Source organism: Microcebus murinus, chromosome 1 (genome assembly GCF_040939455.1).
Source record: "Microcebus murinus isolate Inina chromosome 1, M.murinus_Inina_mat1.0, whole genome shotgun sequence".
In the NCBI taxonomy this organism is placed as follows: domain Eukaryota; kingdom Metazoa; phylum Chordata; class Mammalia; order Primates; family Cheirogaleidae; genus Microcebus; species Microcebus murinus.
In genome coordinates this window covers 55985161-56000216 of record NC_134104.1, presented here as the reverse complement: position 1 = coordinate 56000216, position 15056 = coordinate 55985161, and the positions used below count along the sequence as shown (strand labels likewise).

The window sequence follows — 15056 nt, the reverse complement described above, 5'->3', positions numbered from 1 at the left end:
AATGTATAAATGTTCCACCTTCCTCAGCTCTTGAGTGGGATAGATGAAGCATGTGCTCAGTATTGGCTCTTAGTCTTGGAGATGGGGATTAAGTGCCTTATCCATGAGTGATAATCCACAACTAGAAAACGAACCAATCGGTAGCTTCCTCTCTTTCCTAACTTTTCCACACATCTACTGTGTCAGAGTACCTCCAAATAAACCACTTCCACTCAGGTCCTTGAAATGGGGTTTGCTTCTGGGAGAACACAATCTGAAATAGAACTTGAGATAGGTTTGGGGAGAGATTGATGTAGGAATTGGCTCGATCTCTTCAAGTTTGAATTTAAGGAGAAAGGAATGTTATATTTATCATAAATCTTTATCAGTTTCAAGATGCAGTGACACAACTGACAGGTAGGAAGTGGGTGGAAGCCTGAAACTCACATGGTCATAAGACATAGTCTCTTTGTTGCAAAGCTTTTGTTTTTGTTTTGTGTGTGTGCTTCTTTAGTACTTAAAGTAAGACTCAATAGAGTCCAGAGGTCTGCTTCATGAGTCTCCGGAAATGAATTATAGGGCCCCCACTTCCACCAGGGACTGTCAACCTGAGGAGGGAGTTTAAGGTAAAAACAGTAGATTGGTCCCTGATACACCAGAATTTCTCAACCTTGCACGATGACATTTTGATCTGGATAATTCTTTGGTTTGAGGTCTCCCTGTGCATGGTGGGATATTGAATAGCATTCCTGGCCTCTACCTACTATTAATAGATACTGTTATTACCCCTATCCCTGTCCCAGTCGTGATAAGCAAAAATGTCTCTAGACATTGCCAAATGTCCCTGAGGGTCAAAATCACTGCTATTTGAGAGCCACTCCTCTGTATAACTCCAACTCCTTTTTATCCTTAAATCTCCTGCACCTCTGGAGGTAGGCAAGTTAAAGACAACGTTCCCCAGACTCCCTTACAATTAGGATATTGCATGTGACAGCTTCCAAAGACAAACCTGGGTGAGATTTAGAACATGGAAGTGAACATCATGAGGCACGTGACTTTTCTGACAGCAATGTCATGGAGGTATTTTTTTTTTTCTTAGAGTAATAGTGGTGAAGATTTGATCTCTGACTTTACACATATTGAGCACAGTGGCAGCAGTGTGATTTTTGCTAATGCAACCTGTTGGACATTTCTCTTCACTGTATTACTTCTGATGTATTATCTAAGCTTATTTTCTGGCACTTCAAGAAATGTGAAAAGAATCCTTTCTGATTAAACTAGCTAGAGATGATTCTGGTATCTGAAATACAGTCATTTTTACAAAGACATTAACATCACAATATAAATTGTGGCTTTGTTTTCATGAAGAAAGTAGGGAGAAAGATACTAACGAGTTCAGATTTTTCAGACTGGGAAGCTGGCGAACCTATTGAATAGTTATATGATGTTTAACAATTCTTATGTGGCAGAATTCATGCTGACTAAGCCGGTGACATTAGCCAAAATGTTAGGAAAGATTCAGCATGGTAGTGTGTACAGACTGATTCCTGCTGCTTTCGATACAGATCAATTAAAACTGGTGGTAGAAGGAATAGCACTTGGCTAAGAGAGGCTATGGATCTGTGGCCTGCAATCTAAGTAGACTGAGCCTTCAGTAATTTGAAATCTTGCAGAGTCAAAAAATAAATAAATAAATAAATAAACTGTGGTATTTACCCAAATGAATTGAAAACTTATGTCTCCCCCAAACCTGCACACAAATATTTATGGAATTGTATACATAATTGCCAAAATCTGGAAGCAAGCAAGATTTCCTTTACTAGGTGAATTGATAAACTATGGTACTGCCAGACAGCAGAATATTTTTCAGCGCTAAAAAGAAATGAGCTCTCAAGCCATGAAAAGACATGAAGGAAATTTAAATGCATAATACTAAGGGAAAGAGGCCAATTTGAAAAGGCCTCATATGATTTCAACTATATGACATTCTGCGAAAAGCAAAGCTGTGGAGACAATACCAATGAACAATATCCAAGTACCTGCGGTTACTAGGGATTAGGATAGAAATGAATAGGCAGAATATAGGGAATTTTTAGGTCAGTGAAACTATTTTTTATGACACTATAATAGGGGATAAATGTCATTATACATTTGTCAAAACCCATAGAATGTACAACACCAAAAGAGTACCCTAATGTAAAATATGGACTTTGGATGATGATGATATGTCAATATAGATTCATCAGTTGTAATAAAGGTACCACTCTGGTGCCAATGTTGATGGTGGAAGAGGTGGTACATGTGAGGAGAAGGACTATATGGGAACTATCTGTACTTTCCACTCGATTTTGCTGTGAACCCTAAAACTGCTCTAAAAATAAAGTTTGTTTTTTAAAAAAATCAACTGCTGCTTAACCTCAGCTATAATACTGTAGCCTTTGAAGGAGACAAGTTTCTGACCCCAAGTTTGAACCCCAAGTTCAAAGAAGCCTTATGAGAGTTATTTGCCTGACAATGAGAGCTAGCTCTCTGATAAAGATCAGATTAAGAGTTACCTTCCCACCTAATCCTATTTCAAATGGACTCAAGGTAGCTGTCATTAAGATGAGAATTTGAGGATGGGCAGAGCATAGTGCCTCGTAAATAAGTCGATTTTGGCTAAAAAAATCCATGACTGTATAACCTCTTTAACTGTAGTTGTCTGTGCATGAAACATAATAAAAGATAAAAGAAATCCTACCAGATTTTTTGGAGAACGTTAAGACTAGCATATAATAGCTTGTGACTGTTAAACACCCAAACTCTACTTGGACCTCAGCTTGCAAAAACAGGAAGTAGAATGATAAAGCTGTGGCTCCCCCAAAGCTGTCTTCTCTAATGCCTACCTCAGCTGTGATCATAAAGGAGAGAGGACGAGTGTGGTGGAGGCTACAGTGCACCATCCAGACCCTCTTCAGGACTGAATAATTTATTTCCCCAAGTGCTGGGAATGTTCCTGCCTGAGAGCCCTCAGCTGTCAGTCACGTCTGGGAATTTCCCACTGCTGAAGAGAGCTACCTTGCCCAACTACACACCCCCTCTCCTGGACACATCCTATAACCAATGAATGACTGGTCAATGCAGGTACATAAAGATCAGATTAAGGTCTCGACCTCTTTGGCCAAACTCAAAACTACTCTACAGGGTCAAGCCAGCTGCAAGAACTTATGCTTTGCTGAGGCCTCTGCTGAGACTGCATCACATCTGATTTCTCCCTTTGGCCTTTATTCAAGCCTGCTCTCTGCCTCCATACACAGTGGTCCTCAGTACACTCCTTAATAAACTTCCTGCATGCTAATCTCTGTCTCAGAGTCTGCTTCCCAGTGAACTTTATTTTCAAAAACTGGAAAGATCTTCCAGAGGGCAGAGGCTAGGGCTGTTATACGGGCTGATTAAGAAACTTCAGCCACTGCTGCAGCAGGGCACCTTGACTATTGACCAGTGGCTACCTATGTTTCCCTTATTCCCTTTTCTAAACAGAAGTGTGTATGTGTGTGTGTATGCATCTTTTCAAAAAAAAAAAATCAACCCTGAAAATAAGTCATATTGATACTTTTTCCCCTTGGCTTAAAGTAGCTTTCTAAGTAATATGAAGCATTGAGAAAAGCTATGCAGAAACTTATGTTACTGTGTTCATCCAATTGTGCTGCTATAACAATATACTTTAAACTGGGTATCTTATAAAAAACATATATTTCTTTCTTACAGTTCTATAGGCTTGGAAGTCCAAGATCAGGGTACCAGTAGATCGAGTGTGTGGGGAGGGCTCTGCTCCCAAGATGGTGCCTTTTTGCTGCCTCACATGGCAGAGGGGGACAAAAAAGGATGAACACTGTGTCCTCACATGGCAAAAGAGATGGAAGGGCCAGGCAGCTCTCTGAACCCTCTTTTATAAGGGTATTAATCTCTTTAATGAGAATAGAGCCTTCATGACCTAATCATGTTCCAAAAACACCCACTTTTTAATACCATCACCTTAGGGGTTAAATTCCAACATATGAATTTTGGGAGGACACCAACATTCAAACCATAGCAGTTATTTTTATTGAAATAGACCAAACATTATACAGTTAGAATTGATTACTGCCATATAAGAATTTGAAATATGGATACTATATTCTTTTTTTATTTTTGGAGACCAGTTGTTCTAAAAGTAAGATTCTTTTATATTATGCTTTATTATTGCAAAGGACACTTCACTCAACAATCAGCAATTGCCTATGAAATTTTTTAGAACACTTCTATGGGAAAGTTGGGAGCATATATCTTGATTTTTAGGTCATAGGTCATGGAACCATGAGAAGCTATATACAAACCTGAGGCCTCTCTGCAAGGCTGATCCATCCTTGTATAGGTTTTCATAATTCAGATCATCTTTAATTTGTCCCATTCCTCTGCTAATCAAAGCTTTATTATGATATTTACTTCAAAGTCTCAATCTCTACGCAACAATGAATCTATTAGCAAGTAGATCTTTTCAACTTGTTCCACCATCATTACTTTATGGCTTATTAATACAGGACATTTTGATATTCGTCTTCTTCAAATAAAAGCCCATCATTAGTTTGAAAATAATTACAGATGCAATTTACTGATCACCTTGCATATACATCTCAGTTAATCAACATAACAGATAGGGATTACTGTCTGTGTTTTACATAACAGGAAACTGAGATATGTAGCAAGTTTTGTTCTCTGGAAGCAGACACTGAGATAGATTAGGAATCAATGCCTGTAAAAGGAAGGGAGCAGAAGAAGAAAGTAAACTGTGACACAGGCCTGATATACCTGTGGTCAACTGAAGTGAGAGCTCTGGATCAAGTATTGCCCATCAGCATCCCATTTCAGGACAAAATGGCCAGCACTTTATGTAACTTTCCTTGCTCTATCATTGGATGCAGGCCATCATGGGAGAGCATGACCTTGGTCAAAGTGGGTTCTCAGCTGACCTGACCTTGAAGGAGTTGACTCCTGGAGGCAGTCTGCCTACTGTGTTCCCCACAGCTAACAGCAAATACACCACTGAAGGGAGAGCTGAGAGGTGCATCTCTATGTCTTCTACAGACTCTAAGAATTTAGGAAATCTGTTAAAGGTTTTGTAGCTATTCAGTGACAAAGATTTGATACCGTGTCTTTTGTGACTCAAAAGTTCATATGCCCTGCTGGCTCACAATTGTTTTCCAAATATTCATTCAAACAACTCTATCAAAGTCATCTTTGGAGCTGAAAAATAGCGATACTGGCATCAAACCTGAGAGATTCTGATTCAATGGGAATAGGATCCAGAAATTTCATCCATTTTATAAAAAGTACTCAGGCTGATTCTAAAGTAGTCATGTATAGAAACCATTACTAACAATAACATTGGTGAGAGGATATAAGTAGAAGAATGTCAAAGATTTTAATGCTATACTACATTTTTGGTAGAAACTACGGAATGTTTTTTTGGAGGCATATCAGAACCAAGCTTCATCTCTCTGGGGTTGATGTTGTGTAACATCAGTGGTAAGACCTTCAGGGACCTCTACCTTGATTGATGGTTCTCTAATCACATGGCAGAAAATATTGCAGAAACTGTAGCTGCTTCACAATCTGTGAAAGCAGCTGAGTGTGTAATTGAACTGAGAAATTTGTCCTCCAAGTAGCACCTGAGATGTTTGCAAAGAGAATTTGAAGGTACCAAATTTCATGTTGCTTTTTGTCTTTTAACATAAAATTAGCAATAGATTCACATTTTTAAAATTGGTTCTGGTATACATTGCAATCACTTTTAAGAATGTAGTAAGTATGTAGTAAACTCTTTATATTTGAACATTTTAATGAAGATTATAATTTTCTGATCAAATAGTACATGACTCTGATGGGATGGGGTCAAGGTAGAAGCTTCATTACTGAATGAGGTATAAACTTAGAGCAAGATTGACTTGTTACTGAGCTAGCAACCTTCTGAATCTGGCTTCTTTCAGTTCCTCTTTACTACACTAAAGACAGGAGTCAGATTCTGAGGCAAGGTTTTGTCTGCAGTAAAGGTCTCAGGACTCCAGCTGTGGAGGGCTAAAGAGCCAGGCACACTGATAAAAGTAACAAAATATGTAGCTTTGAAAAAAATGCATTAGATGCTACATAAGACTTTTCCAAATTTTATCTAGTTAGCATGGACTTTTTAAAATAAGAAAATAATACTTAAAATAATGAATCATAAAGGTTTTAAGCTGAGATGAACAAAGTCAATATGATTACTTTCTGTTTGGGAATGATATCCTGAGCTCCATGGCTTATGGTTTATGGCTTTTGCCCAATAGGGTCATTTGAAAGGGACAACAAGACTTGCTTCAGCTGCCATAGAAGATTTGTACTCCACCTTGAACACAGGAAAAGAAGGAGTTGTGTAAATGCTATTTCCCCGGGGTGTTTACTTGATCAGCAATGGAAGTTCTAAGAGGCTATGTATAGTTGCTCTATATTATACTATGTGTGGTTGAAAAGATGAATATTTAAATGCCAACACTAAAGGCTGATGTGAGGAAGTTACAAATCTGATTGACTGAGTTCTTTAAAATCAGCACCAGTTACTTATTCATCTTTTATCTCCAACCACAGCACATTATCTATTTGAATCAATGAATACATAACTGTGTTTTTTAAACTTTATTATTTAAAACCATTGACCTTGTAAGAAAATCATCAACCTCTAAGAGAAAGACTTACAAAATCAACTTCCAATAATGACCACAAATATCACAAATCTAGATTTCTCATTTGAAATCTTAAAAGGTGGGTGAATTTGATTCACTGTTGTGAATATTGTTTCTATTGTACAATATCCAGACAACAACTGCATGAACAATGTCTTAAATGGAAGTTTCCTTTAATTAATATTCAAGTTGTCCTTTAGCTCAGAACTTTATTATTTACAGAGAACATGTAGCCAATATCAGTGACGATCTGTTCCATTGATATGTACCTACAGACTTAAAAGTGCTGTTCTTCCCTCTTCTGTTAAGGAAGTGCTTCCTGTCACTCATTTTCTCCATAACCTCAGATAAGTTTTCACTTGGTTTAATGACAATAAGCCTTCTCATCTTACTGAGACATGATGTTCAGGGAAAAAAATTCTAAAAAGCTTTTACATAAAAGAAGTTTCATAATCACAAGCTATAAAAAAGGGGAAAATATATACTTACCGTAGGTACTTTTATGATGAATTTCCTGACCTCAATTTGATTAAAATCTCAACCTAAAGATTGCAACAATATAGATTTCTTTAAAGTTTAATTGTTCATTTCGCTGAACGTTGAATGGAAACAAAACCTCAAGGTGGGGCAGGCAAAAGGGTGGTAGAACGGAAGGAGAAGTTAAGGACGGAGCTGCTTTGCAGATCACAGTATTTGAAAGTGAGCAGATGATTTGACAAGAAGCAAAAACCACACAACAAAATACCTCATAGTCTTTCTGCTCACTTTGTTTCACAAAATCGCTCAGGCTCTTTCTATTGTCCTCTTCCACCTCCTCTGTCTTCTCTTTTTATTATTTCACAAATGCCACTGGGGTAGGTAACATGATCCAACGCTGAAGAAGTCAGAGAAGGAAAGAAAACCTACTTGAGCAATTTTTCCATCCCTGATATGCATAGGCAATGAAGACACTGCCAGACATGCTTGGAATTGGAAAATTGTTTTGGGTCCTCTTCCTAAGACCACGCCCCGACATTTGGAGCATCCATGGTAAGGCACCTACTTACTTTATTTATGGTTTTATTTCTCAGAGAGTCTTGGAGGCAACGTGTTGTCCCCTTGCTGAACTTAGTAGGATGTGATTTATGCTAAGTGGGTAATGGTAGACGAAACCAAGCAGTTAGATTTCTTCACTGAAGACATTTATAGGACATGAAGCATATTAGAATGTGGTATTCACATGTCTAAATAGTAGGCGTTGGATCCATAGCCTGGCCAACTTCTTAAAAACACATACTGAAGGTAAGGAAAGAGAACTAAGTAGATGTTATAAATAAATACAAAGTTATTACTACTACCAGAAAAAATGCTCTGGCTGATGGTGAATAGATAGCTTGTTCTTTCCATACTGAGTCTAGCAGAATGTTGTAGTGTTCAGTTGTGTAGGAAAAGTATTGGATAACTGGGGTTATACCTGTCTCCATGATTACTCTTGAACAATGTTTTCTTTAAATGAAATCTCTATACTTGCTTCAGTAGGGTATGTGCCTTGAGAATACTGAATGAGAAAGTACTGAGAAATATAAGAGCTAAGCATTCTGTCATTGCATCTATTTTCTACTTGACTACCAATTGAACATCAAAAACAAGTTGAGTTCTACATAGATTACATTTGTCCTCTTCTGCAAAGACTTCATGCAGGCAAAAGAAGACAATTCCTTCTTTATTGTGAAGTCACTTGCTCCCTTATGTTTACACAGGGACCCATATATTATAAAGGGGAAAGGCTTATGAATGGCTAGTAGAAAATTCTGATTTCTCAGTTAGTCTAGCTTCAAATATTCTGTTTTATTATCCCTCATAAGCGCACATTTATCAGTTTGTGTGCTGCGGTTTTATATTAGAAAATATGATCACTGAGGTCTTATGGGAAGCCCATCTTCAATTCTAGAACTGTGTGGTTTAGAAATTGTCTCTATGGTGGCAGGATGCCACAAAACCAGGCATGGAGTAAAAATATGCTCAGTCAACCAAACATTTTTATGTTTGTAAGTATTTGGTATTAAGTCGACTAGGTGCTTAGATGGTTGAGTGACTTTCGCCTTCCATGAGAAGCCTATAGTTATGCAACTACAACTAGAGTCAAATATTATTGAACAGAATTCATCCCAATTTGAAGAGTATATAAACTACTCTCTGTGAAATGGAGACAAAACATTTTCAGTGTTATGCCACATTGCAGCGGGTGTGTGACTTCTATTCCTCCTCCCAATGTGCTCTGACATAGAGTTTACAAAAAAATGGACTGGAGTGTTAGAATTGGGTTCATTGACTGGCTCTGCCACTTACTGTGTGACCTTGATTATGTTTTTTTTATCCTCTCTTCTCTTTAGTTTCCTCATTTAGAAAATAGAGATAACAATTGTACCTAAATTATGGGGCTATTGTGAAGACTATAAGTGCAATGATATGGGTAAAGTGGTTAATATACTAAGCATACATAACAAAAGCTCAATAAATGTTAATGGTATTTTTGATAATATTATTTTCATTAAGCCAACCCCCACAAAATTCAATTAAATGAGAAGTAAGTTTTAACATTATTATTTAAGATAGTTAAGTTTTTAAAGTTAAATGAAATAAATGAATGAATATATTATGCAATATATTTAGCCCAAAATATAATGAATCAAATTATTTGGAAAATGAAATGGGAAGACTTGTACAAAGTACTGGCCAGATATCTTATATAGCAGTTGATGTAATGGATTGTAGCATTAATTGCATTAAAGTAAGGATATGAGTTGAGCTAAGGAACATTTGGTATAATTTGTTCTCCCAGACAGAGCTGACAGATTCATTTCTTAAAACCACATTCATTATATCCTTTATATTTGGGGATTTCCTGTGATTTACTAAATTGCTGAATTCTTTACAGTAGCTTATTTTCAAAGTGTTTAAAGATAATTTTTGAAGATTTTCCCCCTACTTCAAAGCAATGTGAGATCTGCGTGCTTCTTCATAGGAGTAAGGCTGCATCTATAATAAGGTTGGAAAAAAATATCATGTTCTCTGCAAACTTCCTGTTTAAGGTCCTTCTTTATAACAAAAATATGCTTGCTTGCTTTTTGTGTTTCTCAAAAAAAAAAAAAATAGAGGGAAATCTGCCTCTCAGTGTCTGGCATATGATTTCTGTCCTGATGAACATAATAAAAGTGTCAATACCTTCTCTTCATGCTGCAGGGGCAAGTGTCTCTATCAGTTGTCTGTCCTATTGCCCTGGACCATTTGTCTGAGGCCTAGAAACACTTGTTCAGGTGAGGATCAACTGAGAATTTCACCTTCAGACAGGCAGGAGGGCTGTAGTTAATGTCCAGATGTCGCTTAGCATTATGTGTGATCCAGAATAAAAGTAGTAGGAAATCTGTGATTGATACTGGTTATTGTAATAAAAAAAATTCCAATCTGATCCAGTAAGGAGAGGACATCTATAGTTTGGCTCTTTTGAGAACATGGTGAGGGCCATGTCTCCATTTGGGTCTTGCCTGTGTCCTCTTTCTGCTTTATTGTGGTCGTTCAATATGGTCGATGGATCAGCTTTTAAACACTATACTCCACATCATACACAAATTGAGTTGCTCCATCACAAACTGGCCACATCTTTGGGTTGAAGCAGATGCACAAGGACAGAAGGTGCTCTGCTTCTGTCTGTCATTTCCTAAAGTTCAGGTTTCATGGCATAGTGTTTCCATCTGGCTCCAGCTCCAGCTCTTCGTTTCTATGGAAATGTGCACAGGGAAGAACACCAGAGATAAAGCTCTGTCTGCTACCAAATGCCCGTGTATTGTTAAAACAAAAATGCCCACCACATATTACATAAAGGTTTAGAAACGCATTCTGCAGCTACAGGATTTCTTGAATTAAGGCATGAAAAGATTAACCCCGGTGTTGATTACGGCCTTGAATAGACTTCCGTGTCACTGAGAAGCTCTTTAATTTAGTGCCTCTGTCCCACTATCAAAATATGCTCAATTGTAATGTTGAAGTCAAAAGCTGTTTATCTTGCCTCTCTAAGACTTTCCTACTTAATTTCCATTATTTGTTAAGTTTCACTTTTCTTTAGAGTTTCTAATTGTTGAAAAAAAATGTTCACAGGCTTTTGTAATCAGCTCGAAAAACTGAAATCAACCTTTTGCTGTGTTCCTGAAAAAGTAACATGGTTTCATGGTTCAGATCAGGGATTCTAGAGCCAGACTGCCTGAATTAGCACTCCAGGCCTGTCATTTAATGGTTCTGTGACAAAGTCTCTTATTCTCAGTTTCCTCATCTAAGAAATGGGAAAATAATACCAACCTTATAAATTAGATGTGAGTATTAAATGAATTAATTCTTCAAAGCACTTTGAACAGTGCCTGGTATGCCATAAGTGCTGTGTAAGTTTAGCTAATAATGTCTTTTTTGCTTTTAGTCCAAAATTTAATTAGCTTAAGAGACCTCTTAAAGTAGCATCAGGAGACAATCTTTCATTTGGGATTGGCAAAAGTCACCCATAAATAACTTTTGATATTATTATTTACTATTATCCCCAGTCACCAAGAAATGATAACATTGTTTGAGAGCTATGCAACTTGAGTTACATTGCGTCAGTGAATTGTATCCTATGCAATTTGCTTCACTTTTTAAATATTCTCAATTCCATTACCTCAAAATAAGCTCAATATTAGGCATCTCTCCGGTATACTCTCACGGTTATGGTCCTTGATTTACATGTTTACCTCTGTGGAAGAAGGAGCTGATATGCATGTGTCTGTGTGCTAGTCTGTGTTAGTGTGCTCGGAATCTAAGCATATACCATTTGGCATTCACCTTGAACAGAGTCCAGCATAGGGTGAGAAGACCATCTAGGCTAGTCACAGGAAACCATTAGGTTTAGCTGACAGAACTCTTTAACTCCTCTTTTCCTTCTTTCTGATAACTATGTTCGCCTTTGAACACTACCCGGAATTCACACATCACAAACAACCCATCGTCCAAAAGCTGGCTGCAAGGGAGGCAGGGTGTTTAGATTTTAGTTGGGGCAGGGGGTTTGACCCCATTTTATTTTCCTCTGTCGTATTATAAAAGGACAATAAATATTGGGGGACAATCAGCAGTTTATGTCCACACGAGTGTTGCTGAGTATTTTCAAGGGCTTTGAAAATGCCAATGAATCTCAGTGTAATCTCTGTAATAGAATATATTAGAGATGTGGGGAAATATCTGGGAAGAAAGTTGAGGTGGACTTTCCCTTTCCAGCCATAACACATAACCCACACTTACTCTGAGCATCACAGATAACCACCCTTCTACTCAAGGCAATATTTAGAAATACTCATGTTGGTTTCTGATAAATGCCAAAGGCTCTCACTGAAACCACTGTCAATAGCTTCTACAGTATGCAGTGTGCTTTCGCTGCCCTGCTTTTCTTCCTGAAGGCCCTGTGAGCAAAGTGGAGATCGTAGCCTCTCTGAAAGACAGGGCCCACCCATACCAGACAATCAAAGTCTCCCCTGACCAGGGCTAGTCTCCAGATTGTCCACAGGAATTATTGTTCTTTAGGACTCATTAAGTTGAGTGAAAACTTTTGCTACTCAAGAGGTATAATTACACATTGACCAACTAACCCTCCACCAGTAGAATGCATGTGAATCCTCTGGCCTGTAGAGGCAAAGTCAGTGACCAATAGGGTAGAACCACAGGGGACATCTGTTACTGGGTAGAGTTGTAGAGAAAAAGTCCCTAGTGCAAGCTTGGAAAATTTTCCAAAGACAAAATTGTTTTACTGTCTAGTTTTGACCAGACCAGCCTTACTGGTTAGTATAATTCTGAACTGCCTCTTCTCTCATATGAAAAGAGAACATCTTTATGTGGAATGTACTGCCTTTTCTATTCCTGTTATATTTGTTTGCCTGATGTAAATACCAGTCGTTGGCATCACTGCTGATTCCTATGACTGCAGTTGGGAGTAATTTTTCAGAGCACAGCCCCTTGGGGAAGACCTTCAGGGTTTCCATCTTGGCTCTACCATTCATAGGCTTTAGGGTTTTGGGCAATGACTCAACTTCTGTGCCACTTTCCTAAATCCATTCTATCAGAAATTATAATAATATCTGTCATTTATTGTTGTTGTTATGAGCCAAGCATAGTGCTGAGAACTTTTCCTGTATGTTCTCATTTATTAATACTTTCATAACAATCCTGCTGCATAAGGGTTTGTGCTTTGGAATTAACCAGGCCTGGATTAAAGTCCTGCTCCTGATTCTGCTTCACACCACCTGCTAACCTCAGGCACGTGGCTTGTCTTTAATACCTAGTTTCCTCAACTTAAAAATGAAGACAATAATAGTAACTACCTTGTAAAATCATTGTGAGGGTTGAAGGAAACAATACATGTATGGTACCTAAAAGTGCCTAGCATATATTGGGCACTCAAAAAATATTAGTTGGATTCCTGTTTTTCTCCTGTTAGGAGGGATCTAGGATGGGTCTACAGCACATTGATAATGTGAGGTATGGTATGCTTGTGGGCAAGTGGCAATGAATGTGTAGTAGTGGTGCTGGAGGTAACCTCCCGAATGTAACTTAAACCAGTGGTCCCCAACCTTTTTGGCAGCAGAGACCATTTTCATGGAAGAACATTTTTCCATGGACTGAGGATGGGGGAATGGTTTGGGGATGATTCAAACGCATTACATTTATTGTGAACTTTATTTCTATTATCATTACATTGTAATATATAATGAAATAATTATACAACTCACCATAGGTTGGGGACCCCTGACTTAAACTATTTAACTACTTAAGTCCCCATGGGTCCTGATAGCTCTGAAGATATCTGCTTGGTTCTATTCTTAAATATATCAAGGAGAGGAAATGTCACAGACACTTTGTAAACCTTGGTAAATGTTAGAAAAAGTGATGGCAAGTACTGGAATGACTCATTTTAGATAAAACATGTAATAATTATCCTAAACTAGATAAAAATAAAAGAATATGTGGCTTGACATGTTAAATTGCTTAATACAACTAGAATGAAGAGATAAATCTTCAAATTTTATTCCAAAATGGTCATATTATGCTAACTATGAGAAATTCTAACTCTAGAAGAATTTGCTTCAAAGTATGCTAAGTAAATACCATATGGAAGCAAACATGGAAAAACAGTTTCACACATAAATAGAAGAAGATATAGTTTTTTAAGATGGGGAGTTTTAAGAAGAAATAGTAATAAAAGATGATTGTGAAAATTCTCTCAATTTCTTGTTTCGCGGTCTTGATTTTTCAAATAATGGGAATAAATATAGATTTATAAGGTGTGTCTTCTTGACATGAAGTTAATTCTTTCCAGTTCCATTTTTGCTAAGGGAACTTTGTGTATATGTGTGTGTGTGTCTGTGTTTAGATAAGGAGGAAGTGCTCTGCTTGTTGAAAGATCAGTATTAGACAATGTCCACACAGAAGAAGAACTTAAAACTACTATTACATACTATGTCTTTTTCTGTGATCTGTGTTACATTAAGTGTTATTTGCTAGGTTGATGTATATGAATATATTTTCATTTCACAGTAGAAACTGAAGCTCAGTTGTTTTCACTGTACAAGAACAAGTCACACTGTTTTCCTTAAGCTATTAATAACAATGGTTGCCTTTTATGATAGAAGCTCCGATTTTAACGTGTTTGCACACACATTGTTCTTATTTAAATTTCCCTAGGTATTCCTAGTACTTCTGGGATTATCTGACTAATGGAATGGGTTTGTTTACCACAGAGTCACAGCAATAAGTTTAAGAGACACTGTGCAATACAACATCAAATTAGTGGTTTCTGTATGAGGTGGAACTCCCCACCCTAATCTCATGTATCACATTTGTGATTTTGCGAGTATGTATCAGCTAGTTTATGATGGGAAGCATGCCATTGGGCTTTCTGCTGCTGTGTGTGTGATTTCCCAAGGTGTACAGGTTGACGTCTTTTGATGTAGCTGCTATTGCTATGTGTGGATTTGCCTTGACTGTGCTCAAGCCACTGCCTCATGGGATCCTAAACTCTGATTTGTAAGGGGGGATTTGCAAGACAAATTATTTCCCTTTCCTCGTAACCATGAGCTCTCCCTTCCTCTCCACTATTCCAATCCTCTAAAGTAAGGCAGAACATACCATTAGTCTCCTCTAGAAGCCTTTTTTCCTCCTGAGTGCAAAGACTTCTTTCCTTCTGCAGCTTCCCAGCATGTGTCTGAAATTTTTATTTGTTGTTTGTCTATCATATAGTATCTTCTGATAGAAGCTAAAATCCTGGTTGATGTTACAGAAAGTTATTGGCATGTT

General features: G+C 37.6%; 1 protein-coding gene across 2 annotated transcripts in view; it reads left to right on the top strand.

Moving 5' to 3' along the window:
* The first annotated feature begins 7322 nt into the window (after positions 1 to 7322).
* The window catches only part of BTLA (B and T lymphocyte associated), a 33002-nt gene continuing 25268 nt past the window's right edge, over positions 7323 to 15056 (top strand). Inside the window, exon 1 of one of the 2 annotated variants that reach the window (XM_012787472.3) lies at positions 7323 to 7742. In XM_012787472.3, coding sequence (XP_012642926.1) covers positions 7655 to 7742 — 88 coding nt within the window. In that variant the 5' untranslated portion in view covers positions 7323 to 7654. The remainder of the gene's footprint in view (positions 7743 to 15056) is intronic. The other variant, XM_012787473.3, reaches the window with a different exon arrangement.